The sequence below is a fragment of the Xenopus laevis genome, chromosome 8L (assembly GCF_017654675.1).
Source record: "Xenopus laevis strain J_2021 chromosome 8L, Xenopus_laevis_v10.1, whole genome shotgun sequence".
Taxonomy (NCBI): domain Eukaryota; kingdom Metazoa; phylum Chordata; class Amphibia; order Anura; family Pipidae; genus Xenopus; species Xenopus laevis.
Window position 1 is genome coordinate 26,646,549 of NC_054385.1, and position 27,686 is coordinate 26,674,234.

At 39.5% G+C, this 27,686-nt stretch overlaps 2 protein-coding genes across 6 annotated transcripts; both read left to right on the top strand.

Moving 5' to 3' along the window:
* Window positions 1-3,620: 3,620 nt before the first annotated feature.
* Window positions 3,621-17,443, top strand: hdac8.L (histone deacetylase 8 L homeolog). Of its 4 annotated transcripts, none has more exons than XR_001932547.2 (12): window positions 3,621-3,776; window positions 3,879-4,039; window positions 5,965-6,017; window positions 6,696-6,826; window positions 7,692-7,833; window positions 7,975-8,087; window positions 9,467-9,544; window positions 11,376-11,484; window positions 12,527-12,699; window positions 14,629-14,723; window positions 15,881-16,012; window positions 17,161-17,443. XR_001932547.2 is itself a non-coding variant. In XM_018228893.2 (12 exons), exons 2-12 carry the CDS (start codon window positions 3,953-3,955, stop codon window positions 17,181-17,183), a joined length of 1,110 nt encoding a protein of 369 aa, XP_018084382.1. In that variant the 5' UTR covers window positions 3,621-3,776; window positions 3,879-3,952; the 3' UTR covers window positions 17,184-17,443.
* A 919-nt stretch (window positions 17,444-18,362) lies between these two features.
* cited1.L (Cbp/p300 interacting transactivator with Glu/Asp rich carboxy-terminal domain 1 L homeolog) lies at window positions 18,363-27,626 on the top strand. 2 transcript variants are annotated; one of them, XM_041572557.1, is made up of 2 exons: window positions 18,363-20,473; window positions 26,566-27,626. In XM_041572557.1, the coding sequence occupies exon 2, from the start codon at window positions 26,606-26,608 to the stop codon at window positions 27,032-27,034; it is 429 nt and encodes a 142-aa protein (XP_041428491.1). In that variant the 5' UTR covers window positions 18,363-20,473; window positions 26,566-26,605; the 3' UTR covers window positions 27,035-27,626. The 2 variants fall into 2 exon arrangements, with proteins under 2 accessions (XP_041428491.1, XP_018085116.1); XM_018229627.2 differs by having other exon boundaries at window positions 18,364-20,473; window positions 26,563-27,626.
* The last annotated feature ends 60 nt before the right edge of the window (window positions 27,627-27,686 follow it).

Sequence of the window (27,686 nt, forward strand, 5' to 3'; positions counted from 1 at the left end):
TATACTTTTCATTTGGTGATGTAGGACTACATTTTATTGGAAAAAAAAGTGATAACGAAAGTCCTTTATTTAGTTTTTGCTGTTGTTTTTGATGACTGTAAAATGTTTACATCTCTGTTTAATAAAAATGCCCAATACTGTTGTTCGGTTTATTTGTTTTGACATATTTTGATTGAAATTGAAGAACAGACTGTTCTTCTGTAAATTCTGTAAATCCTGTTCAGTGCACAGATGGCTACAGGCAGTGGCATAACTAGATGATACTGGGCACCAAGGCAAATAAATTTTAGGGCCCCAACACATCCAGAGGTTGACCTGTTTCACCAATATTTGTTGATACTTCTCATTAATTAGAACCTCTTGGGGCCCCCTGTACTTCCTGCCCCCCCCTGCAACTGCAGGGTCTGCTTCCTCTGTAGTTACTCCCCTAGTTGCAGGACAGAGAGTGCAGGTTCATGGTGCATTGGCCAGACTGCCCAAGATAAATACATGTCCTATTGCAGTAAGGATTATAATAAATGGCAGTGCCTATAGTGTTGAATACGGCACATGAGGGTTACACATTAACACGTGACATTGGAGCTACCAGCAGCCTATCCGAGCCCATATTTGGCACCTCCTGGAACTTTTGAGATGCTTGTGTTGCTCTCCAACTTTTATTTAAATTTGAATGTGGTTCATGGGTAAACAAGGTTGGGGATCCCCAATGTAGAGGGCGATATGTGAAAATTTGCAATTGTTTTTTGCTTTTTTAATTAACTGTGATATTAGTTTTTTTTTTTTTTCAGCAGCTCTCCAGTTCAGAATTTCAGCAGCTATCTGGTTGCTAGAGTCTAAATGACCCTAGAAACCAGGCATTGATTTAATTGAGAGACTGGAACATGAATAGGAGTAGGTTGAGAAGTGTTATATATGAAGATACATTTAAGAATATAGGCCACCATACACTGCTCAAGTATCTCAGAGATTCTAGTTAGGGCAGATGTACAGAAAACACCATAAAGATGTATATGGAGACAACCTCATCCCTATGTGAGTGAAACAACATTGCTGCAAGAGGTGATGTAGATGTGATGTGTGGGCTGGACAAATGCAAACAGTAAGTTTGAGAATAACAGGTCTTTGGATATGGGAAGGACCAGGGATGGTCCTACAGCTGTTGTCAGCATCGGACCAGAGGCCCACCGGGGGTTCTACCACAGTGCTCCCGGCTTCCCCCCTCTGGGCCCCCTACTTCTTTTGCTTGCCATGATTCCCATCTGCGCCACCATACTCACCTGTCCTGTAGGAGGGCCAGGAGGGAACTTGATCAGGGAGCAGTCTGGGTGCAGGGCCCAAGAGGGCTGGGGCCCACAGGACTTTTACCCGGTGTCCAGCTGGCCCAGTATGACCCTGACTGTTGTTGAGCTCAAGATCCAAATTGGCAATCACTGTCCACAAGATGAAGGTCAGGCATCCCTTGTGTGCAGCAATAATATCTTACATTATAATATGCCCTTTCATAAGCAACACTTGCTACTAGACTTTCCCTCCTGCTTAGGAAATCAGAAACATAAAACAGAAGGCCAAGTCCATCCAGTGCCTGTGACCCTGCTGCCTATAGCAGCAACCAATGGGAGAGGAGTAGGCGGCTCTGTAGCGCCAGCCTTTTACATTCACTGCTCATGCTCTGTTCCCATTGGAGGCCATTGGAAGGTTTCCTCGCAAGATGGAGCAACTAACACATTTCTTATTGAACGTAATGATTAAAGAACAAGCTATTACATTTTATACATTAAAAAAGACAAGTATTTTGCCCTGTTATAACAAAATAACTGTTTTTTCTAGACTTTTTTCCTGTCTCTCACAGTTCTGTTCTGCTTGATTGTTGAGGGGAACTAAGATGTTAATCAGGTGTTTAGATTTTTTTAATTATAACAATACATTAATGTATCCCTTAATTATAATCTATTAAAAATTCTGAACCCTTTTAACACCAATTTTACCCAGCTAATATACAAACTAATGTCTCTAATAGTAAATTGTGTGTAAATTATGCGAATTATTGCACATACGGTAACTTTTTGTCTTCGTTCATTGTATCCCACAGAACACTAAAAAATGAGCAGAACTTGGTCCCCAGAGCCCATAAATAATAAAAATAAGTTGGTGGAGGGCACTCCCAATATTCACAATAGAAAAAAATACTTTTTTAAGGTGCAAATAACCCAGGTAATCCCACAGTCAGTTACCCAAAACAGTATATAGAAATGGAGAGGGGTTGCACACTCAATGAGACTTGGTAGACAAAGGTGGTATTAAAAATGTTATCTTTTATAGTAAATGGCAAAAAGATTTTTTTACATCAGACAGGCTGGTATATCAAATACAACAGTATTAGCAGAAATATATACATACCACCAAGTAACAAGATCAAGGAAAAAAGAGACAAACCATAGGGAGCAGATACACTTGCCAAAAATGAGAACACCCCAATGTTTCGGCACTAAAGCCTTTGTCAAGGGGAATTGTGATGTGTCACTAAGCTATCTGACGTATAAATACCCCATTCAATTAGACTCAAAAAAAGCCCACGACCCAAAGACGTGATAAAGTATTTGATTGACCGATTCTCCATGGTTGTGGCGTGCTGTCAGTGAGTCTTGAATGGGCCAGGGCCACATGCTCCGCCAGGCTCTAAAGTGGATTTGGTGCATCCCTACAAACTGGAATATATATTTAAGTCACCCAGTGTATGTTTTTTTGGCTAACAAAGTTTCTAACTTAATGGGCTGTACTCACACAGGCGCATGTAGGCGCCGAACGCAGGTTGAGACGCAACATGCTGCATTTTTCCTGCGTTCGGCGCCTACACGCGCCTGTGTGAGTACAGCCCCATTGGAAAAAATGTAATGCGTCTATTCCTGCGCTCCCCTGCGGCTGAATGCACAAAAACGAAACGCAGGGGAGCGCAGGTAAAAATGCTCGTCTGTAAGAGCCCTAACAATTTTGAAACACAAAAAAAACTGTTTAGATAAGGTGAATTATTTTCAAACTTTCATAACCTGCCGAATTTCGTAAAAATGAACATGGTAATTAGGGTGTGTGGCCACAGAAAGGGGCGTGGTCAAAAAATTCACTGCGCTAGGTGCGGGAAAAAAATTTGTCCCTCTTTTTACTTCCAAATTGTTGGGAGGTATGCGCTTCTGCTATCTAGTTATCTGTGCTGTAAGGAGGAGGGGGAGCCGTAGAATGAGCGAGCTGGGGAGTGAGAGCCAGGGAGGGAGAAAGCTGCTAAGGGAGAGGAGTCAGTAAGAGAAGGGGAGAGAGAGCTGGTTAGGGAGGGGGAGTCAGAGAGGGAGGAAGATACGTTTGAAGCAGGCAATAAAAATGATACGCTGCAATAAAAAAAATGTATATTGGTAGTTCTGCCACAATAATGCTCAGGATATCTAAACACCACCACTACCACTTAATTTGTCTATCTATATTGGTATCAAGTAGTAGAATTCCACATTTTTTAGTAACAACTTCCTGCATCAACTTATTCACAACAGCTGAGGATTTATTTCTGTTACAACTAGATCAGGCAGCAGCAAAGACAGCTATGTGCAGCTTGGAACAGACACAGGCAGTGGGGGAGGGGTTCTCCGAGCTAAAGCAGATTTCAGCCTGTCAGTCAGTGTTGTGACCATTTCCTGTGAGAGAATGAACAGACACTCCCACACCTCATTTCAGCTTAGACTCTGAGCAATAAGGATCTTTCTGCAGCTCTGATATAGTGACAGTTTTAGGAGGTAAATTGCTTTCAAAATGCTTTTTTCTCTGCATCATTACACATTTGGGGGTTGGGAGACTACTATCTGAATATGAAGATTATATGAAATGTCCCCTTTAAGGATAGGAACGATTGTACATCCGTACTGCTTCGGAAGGGAGCTGTGGAACACAGACACTTCTGGTCCCGGGCAACATGGAGGAGTCGCAGCTTCCGGTTTATATACACAGCGCCGAATACGTGGAATTATGTGATAATTTGCTGAGCAAAGTGCCCCGGAGGGTGAGGGTGTTGCATAATATGAAGGGGGAGGGGGGGCATTATATTACAGGACAGAATTTGTGTGGGAGGGTGTCGTTACTACACAAAGAATATGTCACTGCAAGGAGAAGCCATAATGACTTAATAATAACAAGGAGCAAATATTCCAAGAGCCAGGACCAGTATTGTGATATTAGTCATGGCCCCCACACATTGCAGGGGCTTCTGGTTTTGGACATGTTCATTTCTGTACATATCTCAGGGATGTCCTGCCTGAAGCCCCCAGTTGTTTTGCTGTACAAGTGTGTGAAGGGAGTTGTAGTGCTACAGTAGTTTAAGCCTTGATTGGACTGTTTTATTACATCCTCCAGTTGGTAGAACCAACCCTCCTGCTTTGCCAGATGCCCTCTTATTTCCACCCTATGCACAGATATTAGAGTGCAGAGCTAGGGTTACTCAAATGCAGAATGATGAACATAGGTAGAGTGTTAATGAGCAGAGGTATGGCAGCATACATTGCTAATGAATGAAGAAGACAGTGGCCAATGGAGGATTTGGCACAAATAACAGGCATAGTGGGTATAGTTGCACTATAACCACTTTCAGGAACGGCAGCAGAGGTTCATTGTGCAGAAAAGAATCTTTCTATGAAATACGGGTGCTGTAGAGTTAAATAGAATATGTAAGGGCTGCAGAAGATCACTTTATTCAAAGGGTGCAATGTTCTCACAAAGGGGTTATTGCACATCTATGGTTACATTTTAAACAAAAGGTTCTGCCAAATCCTGAATGGAATTTGGAATGTAAATTTCTCGCATAAATTTAAATGCCATCATCAAAAAGGTTGCACATACATTGTCAAATGACATTACGGGTTCAACTGAACTAGTGATCTGGAAAAAAAGTGCAATGATTTTGCTAAACGGTCAAATTTTTCAACTATCCTATTTCTGTATGATCAAGTTGCAACCAATAAATAAAAACTTTAAAAACATTTTTTTTTATAGGGGTGGTTCACCTTTAAAGTAACTTTTATTGTGTTAAAGAACAGCCAATTCTAAGCAACTTTTCAATTGGTTTTCATTATTTATTTGTTATAGTTATTTACCTTTTTCTTACTGCAGCTTTCAAATGGGCTTCACTGACTCCCTTCTAAAAAAGAAATGCTCTGTAAGGCTACAAATTTATAGTTATTGTTACTTATTATTGCGGACCCTTCTATTCAGGCCCTCTCGTATTCATATTCCAGTCTGTTATTCAAATCAATGCATGGTTGCTAGGGTATTTGGACCCTAGTTACCAGATTGCTTAAGATGCAAATTGAAGAGCTGCTGAATAAAAAGCTAAATAACTCAAAAACCTTCAATAATGAAAAAAAATGAAAACCAATTGCAAATTGTCTCAGAATATCACTTTCTACATCATACCAAAAGTTATCTCAAAGGTGAACAACCCTTTTAATCAAATTTTGATCTGCCTGTATACAAAAGAAGGATATTACAAATGTCTGTGTATTCTGTCTTATTGATTGACCCACAGGCAAAGTAAAAAAAGAAGGGGGGGTCATACAGTTTATAGTCACCTTTCTATTGTTCTGATCATTTGGGAAGACATCTCGAACAATCAGAAGAGCAGGGAGTGGATCTACTGATGCACCGCTCACTGGCCAATATGATGCATTGACCGCTTAATTTGTCTGTCCCAACCGATTCCTGAACCATCCGATCTTGATAGTACATGGATATTGATAGTGCTAGGTGGGCCACCATTTACATGCTGAAATTTATTGGTATCTTTATGGTCAGCTTTAGGAAGGGAAAATGTAACAATTATAGGAATACAGGGGTTTCCAATGTCAATGTTAGTGTTATGATGCAAGTTTATGTCAATTATACATAAGATATAAAGGTTACGCTGCACGTTAATATTTTTTTTTTCCTCCCTAGGCCAGCATGGTGCACTCATTAATCGAGGCATATGGGCTGCTCAAAGAGATGAGGTGAGGTCAGATACTGCCATTATATAAGTCGCTCTCTGAAAGAAATATGTCCAGGTACTATTTGTTGTGCAGCTATAAGTTATTAGTTGCTGACACATGTATACTGTTTTAAATCAATCAATTTAAAGGGATGATATTGTTGTACCCACAGGTCAAATAAGCAAAGCATGTATAATCTGGTCATGTATGGCTTGAGATGTAACGTGTTATGTTACAAACATTGTTTTTTAGTTTTATTTTCAATTATTTGTTAGTTCATAGAGAGAAATCAGTTTGCTGGTAGTCACGGAGCTCTGATAATATGGCTGCCCTACACAGTACATCCGTTAATGTCCTTAATATGTCCCCACCTTGAAGTCAGTTGGCATTTTTTTTTACTACTCCAGACTCCCACATAGGAACCAAATGATACAGGGAAAAAACCTCTTGTCTTGATATATCAGCATTCACTATAAATCTCAGTCGCTAGCTGTATGATGTCTTATCTATGTTTTGGTAAAAAAAAAAATGTAAGGTTTTATTCAGCGCTTTAGTTTCACTTAGTTTGCCAGTGCACTTTTGCTATGTACATTAATTAAGAATAAACTGTTTTTAATCAATGCCCATACAGTTGTGTCAGGAAAGCTTGCCATGTCTATGTACCAGTTTCGTTCTATTTCTGTCATATTGTTTATTTAGGGTAGTAAAGCCAAAAGTTGCATCTATGGAAGAGATGGCTGCCTTTCACACTGATGCATATCTCCAGCATCTACATAAAGTCAGTGAGGAAGGCGACAATGATGATCCTGAAACACTTGAATATGGACTAGGTAGGCTGATGGCCATGAGCATATTTTTTTATATGGATGCTGGGTTTTCATTTGGAGGTGTTGAATTTAATGGACTTTGTCGTTTTTCAACCAGATTTAAATATGTAACTATATTTATCTCTAATCAAACAACTATTTATTAAAAATACTTTTACAGGCTGTTGTGCAAATATCATATTGCCATTTTTCCCTTTTCCTGTTGTTACAGGCCCTTTAAAAATAATCAATCATAATACTTTTGTAACAGTGTAACAGCACCTCCGTATTAATGCCTCTCTGCCAATGAAGCACCTCTATAACAGTTTTACTAATATGTGCGCTTGCAAATGTGGAGGGTAAGAATGATTTGCACACACAACAGACTATGGTTTTATCTCACTCAAGTCCAATTTAAAAAGCATCTCCACCCAAAAATAGTTTTTACTTAATGAACGAAAATTCGAAGCAACTTTTTAACGTGCGTTTATTAAACAATTTTTGTTGTTTTAAAGTGACTAGCAGATAATAACTTCTGATATGTTTTAGCTTTAAAGGTATCATCACAATGTTGATTGATGATTGTTCAGTCCCGGCCCAGCAGCTCCAACAAGCTTAGGTCCCTACCATGAACATACATAAAGGTCATCTTAGTCAGGAGCCAGTTAAGCTTTCTGTATGAATTGAATATAATTCCTTTTACATCAGAGCTGCATAGTGGCATTTGCTTCAGAAGGTTTATATAGTGATTTGTACATTATAAGGGCAGGCCATGTTTCATTGACTGTGTTCTACTACAGTTTGTCCTTTATAAACCCAACAGCTGTATGCCTGTTTGTACTATACCCTATCTGTCTAAATGACTCTTTTCATTTTGCAATCTATTTAGGTTACGACTGCCCCATTACTGAAGGAATATATGACTATGCTGCTGCTGTGGGGGGAGCCACTTTAACTGCTGCTGAACAGCTTATAGAGGGCAAAACTCGCATTGCTGTCAACTGGCCTGGTGGTTGGCATCACGCAAAGAAGTACGTATTGTTTGACAATACTAATTTAACTAGTACAAACTATAATTGGTTATACAAAGACAACTGAAACAGGCTGGCGCTTATACAGTTTGTCAAAAATGATAATGAATGATCTCCTGAACTGTATCATTTATCTGACAGAGATGAAGCTTCTGGATTCTGTTACCTTAATGATGCTGTCCTGGGTATTTTGAAACTGCGGGAAAAATTTGACCGGGTTTTGTACGTAGATATGGATTTACATCATGGTGATGGTAAGAAATTCCGAGCTTTATTCAGCCACAATATGTATGGTGTATGTATATGGGTTAATCGACTAACCTTAAAGTGAAAGGGTCTGCACTACCATGTAGCAATCTGACCAGTAGGTTCATGAATGATCCATCTGATTAACACAAGTTCTATGCATGTGACTAAATTTCACAAATATGAGATCCGTTATGTAGTGTTGCGCTGCACTGGTAAAACTGATTTTTGCATCAGAAACACTACTATAGTTCATATAAACAAGCTGCTGAGTAACAATGGTCGGAAATTGAAAAAGGCTATATGGATAAATAATGGATAACAGATAATATTATGTTCTACAGAGCTTGTCTGCTATCTGCAGGGCAACACTACATTATATTTTTATTACTTTAAAACAATTTAATTTTTTGATGTTAATGGTCCTTTAAGTTGCCTATTTGACAAGAAGTCTCTCAACTTCCAGAAGTTCAGAAATGGTGTCAGGCTAGCGTCTGGATTAGCAGCAGGATTTGTGGAAAAGGGTATGATATGGTTTAAGGGCTACGGCATACAGGGAGAATAGTCACCCGCAGGAAAAACTTTACATGCAGCAACTGCTGGAAAATGCAGAAATCTGTTTTGCATGTGGTGATCCACAGGATAATGAAGGGGAAGGCATTTTTGTTAGAGTTGCCACCCACAGGTAGAGCAGACACATCTTCTTGTGTGCCTCTAATCTAAATCTCCAGTTGTTTTCTGTGCAGCAATAGTTGTTGTTCTGTAGCCAGAAGGTAGCCATAGCCCAAACAGACATGGTAGCTGACCCATCGGACTGAATGGAATGATACCTCTGTATGGTCAAGACAGACCACATGATAACTGAGGTATCTAAAGGTTTGGTTGGTTTCCATGAAATGTTATTAATGAGAAAATATGCTTTTTAAATGGGTTGTTCGCCTTTAAATTAACTTTTAGTATGCTATAGAGGGTTATATATAATTGATTTTATTTTTTTTATTTGCAGTATTTGAGTTATTTAGCATTTTATTCAGCAGCTCTCCAGTTTGCATTTTCAGCAGTCTGGTTGCTAGGGTCCAAATTGTCCAAGCAACCATGCACTGATATCAATGAGACTGGAATATGAATAGGGGAGGGCCCGAAAAAAAAAAAAGATGAGTAATAACAATACATTTGTAGCCTTACAGAGCATTTGTTTTTAGATGGGGTCAGTGACCCCCATTTGAAAGATGAAAAGAGGAAGGCAAATAATTCAAAAACTATAAAAAAAAGAAAATGCTTTAGCCATTCCATAACATACTAAAATTAACCTAAAGGTGAACCACCCCTTTAACAGAACAACCATTTTTTTAAAACCATTATATCTTATTCCCGTTTTAATCCTCAGGGGTTGAAGACGCTTTTAGCTTCACTTCAAAAGTAATGACTGTTTCTCTCCATAAATTTTCCCCTGGATTTTTTCCTGGTAAGTGAGAATATTCACAGGTCATGTCTAGTACAGCTGGAGATAATATATATATTGGTATTCAGTGCTGAGTTGTACAAAGCAAAGTATCTTGGCTCTTTATTTTGTCGTAATAAAAACTCACATTACATGAACTAGAGATCTAAAATAGTGTAGATGGAGTAAGCTTTTTTGACATTTATATTGACCACTTTTCATATTCAAATGTTCAGTCTGCTTCAAGTAGAACAGACCAGTTAGTTTGGGGCTGCAGAATATTTTCCTAAACCACTACACTGGCTATTGCAAATTTAGGAAACAAGAAAAGGACCGCTACTGCTCCCCACAAGTACTTTTCCAGGTGCTCTGTCAAGCAGTATCCGACTGCTAAGATACAATAAGTTGAGGAACAAATAGACGGCACTTCTGGAGAAGATTTATTACTCCTTCTTTTTCCCCTCCCCCCTCCCACCTCCTCCACTTCATTACCTCTAATTAGCGTTAAACCGAACTAGACCGAGACACATTATGTATACTTATATGTTTATAGTTTGTTTGGGTTTTAACCTTTTTTAACAGTATTACCAGGCAAGACGTTTTAAAGATATTTAAATAAAAAATAATATGTTTTTATTGAGTACCCACTAGGGGTCACTGTCATTTTCTGTATAAAATGTGGCTGTTTGGTATGCACTGTTACCTATGACTAAGGGATCATTTCCCGAAACGCGTCAGGACATACAGCAGTAATAAATCTTCTCCAGAAGTGCCGTCTATTTGTTCCTCAACTTATTCTATTGCAAATTTACACTTGTTGATATTTGGAAGTGATGCTTCCTTACAGAGTAATAGTAACTGTTTTGTCATATCCTTTTTTACTTTTTAATTAAACTTGTACAAGGATGGCACCCACTATGTGGAAAACCATTGTCCAGAAAGCTCAAAATTACTGAAAGGTCATCTCCCATAGACTCAGTTTTAGTAAAATAATCCACGTTTAAAAGGATTAAATTAAAAAGGATTTCATTTTTTCTTGTAATAATAAAATAGTAGCTTGTACTAAGAAATAGTTTATCCTTATTGGAGGCAAAACCAGCCTGTTGGGTTTATTTAGGGGCCCATTCATTAAGTTCGAGTGAAGGAATAGAAGAAAAAAAACTTTGAATTTTGAAGTGTTTTTTTTTGGCTACTTCGACCATTGAATGGGCTACTTCGACCTTCGACTACGTCTTCGAATCGAAGGATTCGAACTAAAGTTCATTCGACCATTCGATAGTCAAAGTACTGTCTCTTTAAGAAAAAACTTCGATCCCCTAGTTCGCCACCTAAAGGCTACCGAGCTCAATGTTAGCCTATGGGGAAGGTCCCCATAGGCTTGCCTAACTTTTTTTGGTCGAAGGATAATCCTTCGATCGTTGGATTAAAATCCTTTGAATCGTTCGATCGAATGATTATTCCTTCGATGGTTCGATCGAAGTATTTGCGCAAAATCCTTCAACTTCGATATTCGAAGTTGAAGGATTTTCATTCCCCAGTCGAATATTGAGGGTTAATTAACCCTCGATATTCGACCCTTGATGAATTTGCCCCTTAATGTTTACATGATTTTCTAGTAGACTTAAGGTATGAAGATCCAAATTACTGAAAGATCCGTTATCCGGTAAACCCCAGATCCTGTGCATTTAGGATAACAGGTCCCATACCTGTATATATATTCAATACCATAAAATAGCTGTTTTGCAGGGAAAGGTAAGGACATTTACATGAGGTGACCTGTCTTAAGAGACACACACTACAGCCTTTGTTTTTCAAGCAGTTCTAACTAAAGGTTTGCCCTTTTTCTTTCAAAAAGGCACTGGTGATGTAAGTGACATTGGCCTGGGTAAGGGACGTTACTACAGTATTAATGTGCCATTACAAGATGGAATACAGGATGATAAATATTACCAAATCTGCGAAGGGTAAGATATCCTACGATATATTTACAGTTGTACCGATAATACAGGTATTGTGCAAGGTTAGATTTACCTGTGCAAGCTACATGGAAATGAATCTGCACATGTGAATCCTACATGTGAAAAGCATTTAGTAAGAGCCAGAAATATGGTTTCTCTTTCTCAGAATTTAGAGCTTAGTGTTATCCGTCGTCATAACTTAGAGGCCCGTTTATCAAAGGGTGAATTTTGAATTCAGGTGAGTTTTTTTAAAAATTTGAATATACTTAAAATTCGACTGGTAGGTTATTTAAGAAAAAAATTTGAATGGCTAATATTTGATCAATTGGTTCCAACCAGAAAATTCTAATCTTATTCGATACGATTTGTATGAATCTAATTTTTCTCCCGAAAAAAAAACTTGAATGTCAGGAAGGCTATTAACATCTCCAAATGGCTCAACGGAGCACTGCCATTGACTTGTACATGAACACGGCAGGTTTTAGGCGGCGAATATTCAAATTAGTACTGTTTCCATGGTTTAGGTGTGATGAATCTCACATTTGAATTTACATTCTAATAAGGTGTGAATGTTTAAACTCGAAAATTTAAATTGACTATTCGACCCTTGATAAATCTGCCCCTTAGTGTATTTAAAGGAACAGTAACACCTAAAAATAAGTGTTTTAAAGTAATGAAAATATAATGTACTGTGGTCCTGCACTGGTAAAACTGATGTGTTTGCTTCAGAAACACTACTATAGTTAATATAAATCAGCTGCTGTGTAGCAATGGCGGAAATTGAAAAAAGGCTCTATGGCACAGGTTAAATAGTGGATAACAGATAACACCATTATGTTCTACAGAGCTTATCTGCTGTATAACCTGAGCCTTTTCTCCTTTGAATGGAAATGCCTTTTTTAAATGGCTCCAAGTGCAATGAGTTATTAAAATAATCATTCTGTTTTTATTGTTATGCTTTACGAATCTTTTGCAATTGGCATCGATAACTTTTTTTTGCTAGTTCATTCCTGTATCAGCATTTTTGCTCTCTTGTGCTTTCTTGCAGTGTCCTAAAAGAGGTTTTCACAACTTTTAACCCTGAGGCAGTTGTCCTGCAGTTGGGAGCAGATACAATAGCCGGGGATCCCATGTGTTCTTTTAACATGACCCCAGAGGGGATTGGAAAGTGCCTAAAATATGTTCTACAGTGGCAGCTTCCAACACTCATACTGGGAGGAGGTGAGAATATCTTGCACTGCATCCTAATCATCCTCTTAATGTTTACATATTCTTTAGGGATACAGCAATAGTCATGTATTGCAATCAGAGAAGAAAATACTCTGCTGTAGACTATCATTATAATCAAAGTGACCCTGCGGGTGCAATCATTTATCAGGTGATTATCATTAATACTTTCCTGTAATTGGAAGGATTTTTCCAGTATCCATAGCAAAGAAGGCACAAGCTATTTTTTCCCGCCCCCAAGCCCAGTGGTGCTTATAAGCTTATAAACTCTCCCTCAAACTAGGGAGAGTTGGTTCGGTCAGCCATGCTTGGCTGGTGGTATAATGCTTTAAGCATTGGTACAGTTTGTATTTGTCCACCAACCTATAGAAGATTCATGATGCCACCAGCCAAGTGTAATGGACAGAACTGACTGTCCATGCTCTGGTAAACTAAGCCAAGTCAGAAAGTTGAACTCGTTGGTACTGCTTGCTTGGTAGGCGGGGGTGGGGGAATATATAAAATAAAAATTTTTTTACTATGGATGCTGCAACAATCCAATAATTAGTAACATGCTGGTATTACTTTAAGGGGTTATAGCTATCAGCTTAATTTCTGTATGGCAACTCTGCTTTAAAAAGACATTATTCCATCATATGGAAAAGGATAACACTGCTTTCTGACCATATTTCACTGTTCCATTGTGCAGGTTAAAAATTCAGTATTCCCATGTCTACATAGACTCTCTCATGCATATACTTAAGGTGGCCATAGACACACAGATCCGATCGTACGAATCGAGGATTAATACGATTTTCGGATCGTGTGTGGCGTGTGCCGACATCTTTCGTCCGGCGGAGATCGTCGTTTGGTCAGGTTTGATTTTGACCCGACGATCCCGCCGGAGCCCATGGCACATCGTAATCTGATTGTTCGGTCATACGGCCGAACAATCAGATTATTCCCAATATAGCCATGCCTGTTAATGGCATATCGGGGAAAGATCCGCTCGTTTGGCAACATCGCCAAACAAGCGTATCTGTGCATCTATGGCCACCTTTACTTTGAAGTCAGGTGTGTGCAGCCATAGTTGTATGAATTTAGTCAAGCTAGCTCACTTGCACCCTGCTTCAGTAGACATCGGCGTGTTACTGTTCAGATCACATTTACCCTGCAGACTTACTGAAATCTCATTCCCAGCATCCCACCCATAGCCAGTGATGTTGGCAGCTCTTGAAGATGTAGATGAACAACATTTTAAGGGCTGATGGTTAGCTATGCTACCAACATTTGCTGTGGAGTTTTGTTTTTTAACTCATGAGTGTTTGTCACAAAGTAAATTCATTTCTCATAAACCTGAGTGTGTGCTTGTTTCCTGTTGGCTGTGAAGCCAGCACCTTCCTTTTATATCTTGTATTTCCTTTTCTGAGGCAGAGAAAATGTGATGAGCACAACATTGCTGTGCTTATTTGTCCGGTTTAAGCATGTATGTGTGAACTGGTCTGTTTCAGACACATCAAGGGCAATATAAAGAGATGCATCGTCATAACTTCATATACATGCCTACCTCATTCCACTGATGACTGTGAGTAGGTCTGCTACCTGGCCCATAAAAATGATGCTTGATGCCAATGCTATTAATAGGGAACAAAGTTCAAACTATAGGAAGGCTATGGCAACCCTTACTGTGAGTTGTTTTTTTATACATATAGGGCAATCCCTTTGCACCACATTTACTCCGACTTTATTTTCATTGAAACCATCTTTGTTTTCTCTGCGTTTTCTCCCTTTCAGAAACAGGTTTGCATTTGTGTGATTGCCGTCTTTCCCTGGTTACTAATCCTCTGGCCTTTCTGTTTAACTTTCCCTTTCTTTAACCAGCATACATTACTTATTTGCTTTCCACTTGTCACCCAGTGTTTTTTTTTCTCTTTCACACTTTAGGGGGCTACCATCTCCCAAACACAGCTCGTTGCTGGACATACTTGACCGCACTTATAGTTGGCAGGACTTTATCTTCTGAAATCCCAGACCACGAGGTACACTGTTCTCCTGTCTGTCTCTTTATCAAATGCCTGAGGGGGGAGAGCTGCTTGAGGGGAGCTGGGGGACAGAGATTTAAACCTGAGTCATGCCAGCCCCTCAAAGTCTGAATGGTGGTTTTGTTAGAAGATACGGCATAACAAAGACTCCTCTGTGTATGACTTAAATACTGCCTCCTTGTTCTTCAGGTCTGAATAGTACACCTCTTCTGTGCATCTACTGACTGCCCTCATTCTCTCTCTTTTTTTATTTTTCCAAAGGCTTTCCAATGCCAACAATTCTCTAGCTCTTCCAAAGCAGATTAGAATATTTTCCTCCTGCCTCCCCCCCCCCATACACACACAAAGGATTTTTGGGTATACGGTTCTTACAAGATTCTGTTTATTTAAAGGGACGCCATAACTTTGTATTTGGTTTCTTATAGATTTTTTTCACATGGAGATCATAGTGTATATTTTTTTTCCTTTTGTTCAATTCCTGTGTTCATTGCTCAGTTTTACCCTCCGCTTACTACCCTGGTTATGGTTAGAAAGCTGAAAGGAGGCATGTCCTGGCAGTCTGTTGGCATTGCAAAAAGTCATTGTGACTGACTAAACAAATAGGCTGTAAATTGTATTCTCTACACAAGGGGTAAACTGCTGTGGTAAGCAAATTACAAAGTCCAGCGAGACCCGCCACGCTGATCGATATACCTTCACCTGACCTGCCCATCTCTGACTTTACTAATGGATATAGGTGCCAGTATTATTGCATTATAGTGCATTCATGATACATTGCTTAGCGGCTCCAGAGGGATTTCATCAACTATTTGTTGTAATGCTGGCTGTAGTAACAATCAAGGAGCATGCTCAGCTTGGGGGGGGGGGGTGAAGTTAAGAAATGTATGGAATATTAGCAGTTAAGAGATTTGTTTGAACAGTTCAAAGATTTGTCCTCCTCCTCTCCCTTACTGAGCTGCTTCTGGGAAGCATAAGAGGATGTAGAAGGAAATTTGATCCTTAAACCGTAGCAAAATAGGGTAAAAAGAAATCACTTGGAAACCAATTATTTCAGATGAGCAATTTGAAAATAATTGCACTGAAATAGCATTGAAAAGTGAACTTCCCCTTAAATTGATCTTTACGATGAATGTGATGTTCCATTTTGTCACCAGATATGCGTATTACTGTCTATTCCCAGTTCTTCACAGAATACGGACCTGACTATGTATTAGAGATTACACCGAGCTGTCGGCCTGACCGCAATGACACTCAGAAGGTTCAGGAAATCTTACAATCAATTAAAGGTGAGTAGTGTCGTGAAGCTTCTTTTTCTCCATGAGTATTAGTCCATCAGGCTCAATTATTTGCAAAAAAAAAAAACACTGCTTGTATCTCTGGGACAAAATCTGGAAAAGCTGTGACTCCTGTATAATAGAGTATTCTACTGGCCCTATCACAGTCTCTTAATTTAATTCTGTCCATATACACTCTCTCCATGGAACATTATTTCTTTCCACCATTCCTGCATTCCAATAGGTTGGGATTTTGTGTTGAGGTCAGGGCTCTGTGCAAACCAGCCAACCTTTTCCACTGCCATCTCTACATCTGCGCAGAATTTGCTTTATTGTACAGGTATGGAACCTGTTATCCAGAATGCTTAGGGCCTGGTGTTTTCCTGATAATGGATCTTTCCTTTAATTTGGATCTTCATATCTTACGTCTACTAGAAAATCATGTAAAAATTAGATAAACCCAATAGACTGTGTGTTTTTCCCTCAGATAAGGATTAATTAATTATATCTTAGTTTGAATTAATTACAAGGAAATCATTTGGATTATTTGATTGTAATGGAGTCTATGGGAGACAGACTTCCCGTAATTCCAGAGCATTCTGGATAACAGGTTTCCAGATAACAGATTCTATACCTGTACCGACAAAGGAAACTGCCCTGCTCACATTTCTACCATTAAGGAAGGGAATTATTGTCACGAATGTGATTTATGCCTAAGCATTAAAGGAAAACTATACCCCCCTAACAATGTAGGGCTCTATAAAAAGATATTGCATAAAACAGCTCATGTGTAAACCCCTGCTTCATGTAAATAAACTATTTTCATATAAATATACTTTTTTAGTAGTATGTGCCATTGGGTAATACTAAATAAAAAATTGCCATTTTAAAAAATAAGGGCCGCCCTCTGGGATTGTAGGATTCACAGTGCACACAAACAAACCTTACATGTTAAAGTCGCATGGGCCAATTAACAGACAGAGTTGTCTTTTGCTTCCACACTTCTTCCTGTTACAGTTAGAGCAGTTGCTGAATGTCACCCAGCTCTCCTGTTTGTGTCACAATTACATGACTCAGCAGCAAGTACACCTATAAGAATCACTTTTTATATTTTACCGAGTATTCTTTTGTTTTTTTTTTGTTCTTTCTTGCTCATACAGGTAACTTGAAACGAGTGGTTTAACGTGAGGTTCCCTACAGAGACGGTGGTTTTTCCTATTGTTTCTCAGTCCACTGAAGCATACTTTGCACATAAAAACCAAGTGCAGTGTTGTCTGTGCATATAGGGTGCCACTGCATAGCAACATGTCTTGCTACACTCACCTCCACATTCCTCTACTGTGTGTCCTTTGTGCTCCAAGAAAAAAAATATATATATTTTTTTTTTTAACTTGTTGCTTTTAACTGTTGTTTTTAAATGAATATTAAACCATTGTTTATAAATCATGTGTATGTTCATTCACACAGAGCATAGATGCTGTATTTTCTATTTTCTCTGTGGGTTTGGGCAAAGATGGTACTTATGTAGCAAGTGGAGACAGAAACTTACTCATTCAGTTCATGGCAGGATGACCAATAGTCTTTCTCTGTTGGTGTCTGATGGCATTGGCAATTCCAGGGGGCATTTATAAATGGAGAGCAGAGCTGGGGAGGAAAGCAGCTTTTTCTGTAAGAGTCCCAAGCTCTAACCACAAGTCATGGGACGTATGCTGTACTTGCGTGTATGGTGGACTATACTCTATAGCAGGGGTCCCCAACTTTTTGTACCCATGAGCCACATTCAAATGTAAATAAGTGTTGGAGAGCAACACGAGCATGTAAAACATTTCTGGTGGTGCCAAATATGGGCTATTGCTAGCTCCAATGTGAACTAGAAGCCAACCGGCGGCTCTGTTTGGTAGCACCAATGTATTTATGAATCTAAAGTTTGCCTTCAAGCCAGGAATTCAAAAATAAGCACCTGATTTGGGGCCACTGGGACCAAGATCTAATGAGTTGATGAGCCACTGGTTGGGGATCACTGCTTTAAGGCATTAGGACTTAATCCTGAAATACCAAACTATTAATTCAAATTCCGATATCTAAAGGAGAATATCCAACTAACTGACTTCGGGATTTTATGTGTCTACTATATTGCAGGGGTCCCCAACCTTTTTTACCCATGAGTCACATTCAATTGTAAAAAAAAGTTGGCGACCAACTTAAGCTTGCAAAAAGTTCCTGGGGTGCCAAATAAGGGTTGTAATTGGTAGCCCCTATTGGAATAAAACTAATGCAACTAAAACTTGCCTTCAAGCCTGGAATTCAAAAATAAGCACCTGCTTTGAGGCCACTGAGAGCAACATCCAAGGGGTCGGGAGCAACATGTTGCTCACGAGCCACTGGTTGGGGATCACTGCTCTATAGATTAACTCTCAGTGGTTACAGTGCTCTTGGCAGCATTATGTCATGTTAATAAACCACGTTCGTTGGATGTTCAGATGGTTGAGCTTCTAGTCAAAATCAGCCATACTTTTGACCAACTATGCATGGCCAGCTTTAAGTCAGGGTACTTTCTCACTGATATACCTCTAAACCTCACATTTTATTCTGTTACAACCAGTTGCACTTGCTGACAGCCTTATACAAGTTGTCTGATCCCCCACACAATGAATATAAGCATATAATGCCAGCAATTTTGACTGGCCCAATTGTGTGCACTACAAAAAAATATCAACTAGCAGGTAGGTAGGTTTTGTTGGGACAAAAGGTTGAACTTGATGAGTTTTCAACGACCGCTACTAACTCACAGATAAACTATAGAGATAACTGGGGGGTCCCAGTGGGACTTTGAATGATAAGCACTTGCAATATATGTTAATATGGTAAATGTCTTCTTCCCAAATTTTAGGGGTCCGATGATGTTGCTACAAGGCCCAATATTTAATCATTCTACTGCCGAATGTTTATTTAGGAGACACTCATGCCATTTAGTAAAGAAATCCCAATATAAACAGCTGATGATACGCTATAATAAGTAATTCGTAGAAATAGTTAAAATTAATTCATGTGCTAATAAGTCAGTCAATTGATTGGGGGTCAGTGAAATTTGCTGTAAGTTTAAACCCTCTCCTGCTCTGTCTTGTCATTGCTCGTTACAGCTTCTACGTAAAAGCTTCTACGTAAATCATGTATGTTTCTGTGTAACCTATATGCATTTGTATGTAACTTACAGTTATTTAAGTTCTTGTTACATGTTCGGGCCCTCTTCTTGTGTCCACATTGTTACAGGTGCCCTTGACAACAGTACCCCCATGATAGTGACCCTGAGCGTGTGTGAGTTGTTTCTATCAAGAGAGAGAGAACACCAAGGAAATGTTTGATATAGTTAAGCACACTGAACAACAGTCCAACACTACAGGCCGGCTAAATGGCTCATAATTAAATTGTCTATACCCACCGAGACGGGTATTTGTGAGCAGGGCACTCAGCCTGGATAATGTTGCCAAAAGGAGCCAGTGCTCCTCATTTCAGACTCACCCTGCTCGATAACCCAAGAAAATCTGTTTCTTTTTTTTAATTAACCTCAGACAATCTGGCCTTTGTGTTGCTTTGAGGGGGAATCAAAAAGGAGGAGGGTGGCATATCCCCAGCTGTATTTTTTTTTTATAACACAACAGAGGCACCAACAATTAGGCTTTTCATTTTGGGAGCGGCTGATACTATGCCCGTCATTGATTTCTAAGATGCCTTTACCAATTCAGATAATATGCGCTTTTAAAGTCTTCAAATATTCTTCACAGATCCAGTTTTCAGTGGGTTTGTGGAGGGGACCGCCCACTTTCTAAATACGTCCCCTTGTGAGTCTGTCTAGAGACACCTTACACTGCACAGAAACCCAGCCCTGTCTGATGCTGTATTCATAATGGGCAGTCAGAATGGCACCCCTCATTTCATTTCTAGTCATTGCACCCCTCTAGGTATATGTGCTTTGGAAGATGACTGACTTTCATCAAGCACCCTGTATATAGATATGTATATATAGAGCCCCATATTTACATACAGCTCAAAGGCAACTGTGTCTGATTTAAATAACAACATGAGAGCTGGGAACTTGTAGCACCCTGGCCCTACCCTGCTGCCCCAAGGTCAGTATATAACAAGAGGTACTGCCCTCCATTCTCTCAGCTGACCCTGCACTTTTTTTCAGTAGGAGGGGTTTTTTTTTTCAGTGATCCATTTCAGATTTTACATCAGACTCCGTATCAGACAGACTCCTGCTCTTATGCCTCCCTATTAGATCAGTTTCCTAAACACAGGCACCCTTACAGCTTGCTCACTGGACTTGCAAACACACCTTTCCTGCCATACAGTCCCTGTGACTGGCAGCTCCGTGAGTGCAGGGAGGAGTTTTATCCTACTTGCTGAAACTGGGCACCATATTGGAGTATGCTTTCATGTATTTCAGAAGAACCCCTTACTGGAATCTGAGAGGTACGTAAATATTCAGTAGAATATACCTTTGCAATGTAATACAACTCGTGTGTGCGGTTATATACAAACGCACGGGTAAACTGAGAGATTCCCAAGCATACAAGAGGAATAATATCCACCGGGTGTTTCACCCGTATGTTAACTTTTAGTATGTTATAGAATGGCTAATTCTAAGCAACTTTTCAATTGGTCTTCATGTTTTCTTTTTTATTGTTTTTGAATTCTTTGCCTTCTTACTCTCTCCAGCTTTCACTGACCCCTTCTAAAAAACAAAAAAAACAAATGTTCTGTGTAAGACTGCACATTTATTGTTATTGCAATTTTTTATTACTTGATCTTTATATTCATATTCCAGTCTCTTATTCAAAGTAATTCATGGTTACTAGGGTAATTTGAACCCTAGCGACCAGATATCTGAAATTGCAAACTGAAGAGCAAATTGAATCACTCTCTACATCATAATAAAAGTTAATTTACAGGGGAACACTTGCCTCTATAGAGTTCCCTGATGTAAATGCCAGGCTGAGCACATGCATTCATATTATTGACTTCAATCCCTAGTCTTTATTCCTTTAATAGTAATTAACGGTTTATGCCAATCGGAGTTTTGGAATCCTTATGGAACTATGTTCTATGTATGTGAAGTACTGGTTCTTTCCATGGTGCTCCAGTAATAGCAAAGTGGATCTGTGTGTGAGTGCCTTATGTAATATATATTGAAGAAAAGAAAAAGCAATAAGAAACCATTTCTAATGAACTGGAGAGAAGGGATGACTCCATGAGTCCAAAGTGGACTTTGGAGTAAGAAGACTTGGGTTTGATGATGTTTTGCACCAAGCAACACACAAAGGCACCCAGGAAGGATTTCACACTCACTGTCCTCCTTTCAACATCTATCGCCATCAGGTGTACAATGTGCCCCATAGACAATAGTGCATACACACTGTATTAGCAATTTATGTACACGCAATGTATCACAATGGCCTTTTTTGTCTTTCAGTTTGTGGTCCAATTGTGTATGCAAAAAAAATACAGCTGGGGATCATTAAAGGGGTGGCTCATCTTTTAGTATGTTATACAATAACTAATTCTTAGCAACCTTTTAATTGTTCTTGATTGTTTTTATGTTTTCTACTTTCTGAATTATTTGTCTTCTTCTTCTGACTTTTCAGCTTTCAAACGGGGCACTGAACCCTGCAGCCAAAAAAACTGTTGCTCTGTGAGGCGACAGTTTTGATGTAATTGTTACTTTTTGTTAGTTCTCTTTCTGTTCAGGTCCTCTCCTATTTCAGTCTTTTATTCAAACCACTGCCTGGTTGCTAGGGTCATTTAGACCCTAGCAACCACATAGCTGCTGAAATTGCAAACTGGAGAGCTGCTGAACAAAAAGCTAAATAATTGAAAAACTTATAAAAAATGATAATTGCACATTGTCTTAGAATATCACTCTCCACATCATATTAAAGTCCCAATCTCTTTGATTGCTGTTGCATGCAGACTTAAAGAAAAAGCTAAGTTCATGGACAGCGCCTTACATATTGGCAATACTCAGCTGTCCTTGCCCTTTAAGGACTCCTTTATAGCATCATTTGTCTGTATCCATTTTATTGTGGATATCTGATTTGGAGGGTTTGCATTACAAAGATGTCCAGAATAAAAATTACCAAATCAAGCATTTTGTTGCTTGCCACAGCTTTTATGGGATCCAGCAAAAGAGAACAGGTCAGCCTGAAATCAGTGTTCATAATGTAATAAGCAGGGCCCTCTTAAGCTTAAGTATTGGCCAATGTATATGTTTAAGTATATCTTTAATGTATGCATCCTTCTATAGTACAGCACTGTGGAATATGTTGGAGCTTTATAAATACTTAAAGTGGTAGTTCACCTTAAAATGAACTGTTATTATATTGTAAAGAAAGATATTCTGAAACAATTTGCAGTTGGTCTTCATTTTTCATTATTTGTGGTTTTGAATAATTTAGTGCCTTGTTTAATGCACTGGCTTGGAATGTTAGCACCTATCTGGTTGCTAGGGTCTAACTGACCATAGCAAAAAGGCAGTGGCTTGAATGAGAGACTGGAATATGAATAGGAGAGGACTTGAATAGAAAGATAAGTAATAAACTGACAGGGGCAGTGATCCCCATTTGAAAGCTGGAAAGAGTTAGAAGAAGAAGGCAAATAATTCAGAAAGTATAAAAAATAAACAAAATGAAGGCCAATTGAAATTTGCTAAGAACTGGCCATTTTATAATATACTAAAAGTTAATTTAAGGGTGAACCACTCCTTTAAAAGTAATAATTAAAATATTTCATTAGTTATGCAAACTATATTTCCAATCAAAATAGCTATCTTCAAATACCCCTAACTACAAAATGGTCACATTTTTAACTTGATCCAATCTGTTGCTCAGTCCAACCGGATCAGACCACTGGTGTAAATGATTCCTAATGGCGATACCTGATATAACGGGATTAAGTGACTGGCAAAATAAAGGAAAGTAAAAGCAATAGAAAGTATAAATACAAATGAGCAATGGAGCAGGCCCATTTAATATAGATCTGGTACTTCTGCCTATAAAACCTGCTCCTGGGCTGGCACATGGCTTAATTCTGTGCAAAAACATGTTTTTGTCATGCTAGATGATACCCAAATGATCTTAAAGCATAAAAGATTATCATCTCCATCATTCTAAGTGTTTGTTCTGCAGCGTTTCATTTTGGCATTGAAACAATTATCTGATTGCTAGCAGTGGAGTAACTAGATGTTACTGTGCCCCATAGAAAATGTATTTTCCCCTCAGAAGACATTTTGCAGGGGAGCCAATATTTTGAATGACGAGATAAGTGATAAAATGAATAATACAACTTCAAGGACAAAGATGACTTTTCAATGCAATGTTTTTGGCATCATCACCCCCTTGTGTACCAGTTTTTTTCTCAGGAAAAGGCCTTCCTGTGCAAAATTCACATATGTGCCTATGGAACTTGTATTCTTTCTTCCCGCGCTGAAGGACTTACATACATATGCAGACTTCTCTGTGCATGCGTTAAGTACAAGACTACAAGAATTTTTTTTTAAATTTTGTCAAAAACCCTACTAATCCCACCATTCTTTTTCACTTCCTACTGCCTCCTTTCTCAGGCTATGCAAGGGAGCCTGCGGAACTCTGCATACTGTACTGTAATATAGGAACCAATTAGCAACTAGGCTGACCTGATAGGGACCTGAAGCCTGTTTTCGCTTGTGTGGTTGCAGGCCTGCGATTAGTTATCCTCCTCCTACTGTAGAATACTCCCTCTTCTTTCATTTCACACACAATCAGGGACCATGTAGGATCTAGGAAGCTCCAATAAAGGGGCCGTTTTTTAAAAATAATTTTTAGCCCAAAATTAAACCTGGACCATATATTATTCATTATTGCCTACAAGATTAGGAGGGATTTTTAGTTATGCCATGTTTCCTGTAAAGTGAATTACGAAAGCGTAGGAAACTGTACCTTTTATTCCCAGAACAGGAAGAGCACAATAAAGCTGCTATTTTAGGTCCCTGTGAGTGAGGAAATAATAATAAATGTGGATTTCCCCATCGGATGCCATTGTGCCGCTCCTGGTGTATCCGCACAAACATTCGCAGGGAAGTGTTATTAGTGCTGGCACAGAGAGGGCACATTGGAACTGTGAGGGGGAGCAGGGGGGCAGACGACAAACTTGCTGGCTTCTCATCATCTACATACTTTTATTATTGGTATTAATAACACATTTATTAAGCTTCAATATTTTGGATGAGGTGGATAACCTTTAGCCATTCAGCTACAACTGTATACCCCTCGTAGCCATAGGCCTCAATTTTAGTAAAGCCCCCATTTGTTTTCCTTTCCTTTCTAGGAAAGATTCTACTGTGCAATCCAAAGGTGCGGGAGCGCACTTCCAGGGCCACAAATTGGTCACTTTAGTTTTTCAGTAAAATCACTTTTATTTGTACATCGTTAAAAAGAATTACATCAGACCTGAGGTCTCCGATGAAGTATGTTTATACGAAACGCGTCAGACCATAAGCTGATGTAATTCTTTTTAACGTTGTACAAATAAAAGTGATTTTACTGAAAAACTAAAGCGACCAATTTGTGGCCCTGGAAGTGCGCTCCCACACCTTTGGATTGCATACGGCTGATTGTCTCCTTAGCGAAGGACTCGGGGCGGCAGCACCCGGGTCACATTACCGAAAGGGTAAGCTTATCCGTATTTTCATATATGTGGAAAATAAATGCATTTTTGGATACGAGTGCAATCCCCTTTTTGGGACACTAATAGGAGCAAGGGTTCGGGGCATATTGCACCCGAACCACTACATCTGAACGGTAAGCGAACCAAAAGCACACGAGATGCTTAATAAACTAAAAGGATAAAGCTTATCGAAAATGTATAATCCCTCGGAATTGATGCATGGTGGAATATTGTTCAAAAAGATTCTACTGCGTATATGGACATATATGTGTATATAAACTAGCAGTAAGGCAGGTTAAAAAAAGTTGAAAGGTTGGACTTCATGGACATGTGTCTTTTTTCAACCTAACTTACTATGTTACTATGTAGATAATGTCAGGAGGTTAACATGGGACAGTGAGTATAGTAAAAAAAAAAAAGATTGGATCAGGCGAATTACTGCAAATGTGGAATAATCTGTATAGTAAGTAGAAATGATAGGGACATAGGCACTGTTGCTGTAGTTTAGTGTATATTGTAAGTCAATAAGCTGTTTGGCAACAGAAATGTAACCACTATAGTTTGTTTAATAAGTGAAGAGGAAAGGGAAAGAGGCTGTAACTGTGTGATTGCAAATATAGTTAGATAAGATGGTGTTGGAGAATAGATTGCAACTGTGGTACGGTGTATAGTTTTCTTGAGGCTGCTGGGAGTTGTAGTTTGATCGTGGGAGGGATGCAAGTAGGATAGCCATTCTATTTATACATAGTGGGTTCCACCACTCCATGATTTTGTGTGGGCAGGGGGTGTTGGAAGGTGGTGAAAGAGGGGGGCAGTGATGACCAGGGGCTTTTGGGACTGCTCTTTGTATTAGGGCTTTACAACGCTGACAAAAGCTTACTAGTGTTTTTATTATGCAGTGAATATCCTGCTCATAATGTTATATGTATAAATGTGGTATGTATAAATATAAGGAGGCAGGGCCGGAACTATGGGTAGAATAGGCAGAATAGGCAGCTGCCTAGGGTGCAATGATTGAGGGTCGCTGAGCAGCTGTCTCTTCTGCCTACCACTAGACCGGACACACCTTCCACCCAGCCTGCCCGCTCCCCTACTGATCACATACACGTGCAACGTCAATGCGCACACGCATGTGTGACGTCACTGTGCATGCATGCAAAACTTTACCGCGCCACCGAGCCACAGGAGAAGGAGGGGGCGAGCTGGCCGGCTATGTTGCCTAGGGTGCCCGGCCAGCCTGGCCTGCCTCTGTAAGGAGGTACAAGGTACAATAAGAAGTAAGTGCTACCTGCTGATTGGTTGCATTAGGTGACTAGGCCTGTAGCAAATGTTGCATGTTTCATTAGATAACCCCTTATTATGCAATAAAAGACAGCATTTACTGGTGACCTTCTTAAAAGTAGATATCTTATTAGTTGCTTTTGGTATTTGCACCTGGGCAAACTTTGCACCATTTATTACATGGCTGCAAAATGCATCCAAATGTGTCAGGTTCATGTACAGTTTTTTCCTGCTGCATCTCTATTCTTGTGTCCCAACTGGGTGCAATAACAAAGTGTGCTCCAAAACAACCCCCATTGGTGGAGGCATTACTAAAAGATGGTGTCTTGGTAGCATAAGGATTTTGCTATGCACTTAGGCTGCTGTGTATCTTGGATGCATTGGAACACAAACCAGCAGCTAGAGGAAGCACAATTCAAGGTACCTGGGTCAAACACATTGACCAATGCAGGGCAGCTGCATGGCTGAGGATCCATCAGGTGACTTTTTACTTAGGATGGGAACTTCATTCAGTAATACATTATCATGTACTGAGTTGGTGTGCACATATTTGTTAAATATAACGTCTTTTCTCTTTATAGAAGGTGTGCAACTTCAGAAATAGATAAAGGCTAAGCTCAAGGAATGAAGGATAGAGAACCATTGGCCATCAATCTCTACCAGCCATCAATCATGAACAGCAACAAGTCTGGTGTCATTGCAGCCTCCCATTTGGCCACTATTGGAGTTATAAGCTCCTCAGGTCCCACCATATCTTCAAGTCAGGCTAACTTTGGAATAGCCACACCCCAGAACCTCCTGGCCAGCATGCAGCTCCAGAGGCTCAACAGTCATTACCAGGATTCTGAAGAAATACAGCAATGGACTTTAAACAACCAAGGAACCCTCACTAACGGCAGTAATCTCCTTGAGCTGGATCGGGTGGATGAGGAAGTGCTAATGTCCCTGGTTTTGGAGCTGGGTCTGGACAGGGCAAATGAGCTTCCTGAGCTGTGGCTTGGGCAAAATGAGTTTGACTTTACTCCAGAATTGCTTGTGCCCCCAGACAAATGAATTAGGAGACTGTGTTACTAACCTAAAGCACAAATCTGCTGTAACTCCATGTAGTTTTTCTTTAGAGGGATACTTCATAATAGAGTGATGCAGATAACAGGGATACATTTGCACATCTGTGTGCTCACCAAATAAAAAGGTCACAAATCATTGAAAAGTGGTCACTGCCCCCCCTCCCCCAATGGGTCAAGTTTGGGGGCACCACTGCGTAACACAGGCCCTATGCTCTTTATATCTTTGATTGGTTCCTTTCCCTTTGAAGACTTTTTTGGACATTTAAGGGTCCAAGCTCCTGTTTCATCTCAGAACGAGGTTGGAGATGAAAATTTGATTGTATCAATCGTCCTGCCATAATTCCAAGAGTGCAAATAGATTTGCACTTGAAATGTCAACATAATTGTACATCCAAGACTGTTCTAAGAATATCTAGAATTGCAAATAAGCATTCACCCCAATATTTTATTGGTCCTCTGAAGAGTTGGGTCTCACAGAACCTCTGTTTTAATTCAGCATTAGAGACAAGTTATGCTTATCTACAAGATCATTTCTGTCACTTTGTGCTGGATACTGACATAAAGACTTCTAAACAGTTTTTGGTTCCATGTTGTAACTTGGTATAATATTCAAGTAAAGGCATACGTAATCTCTATAT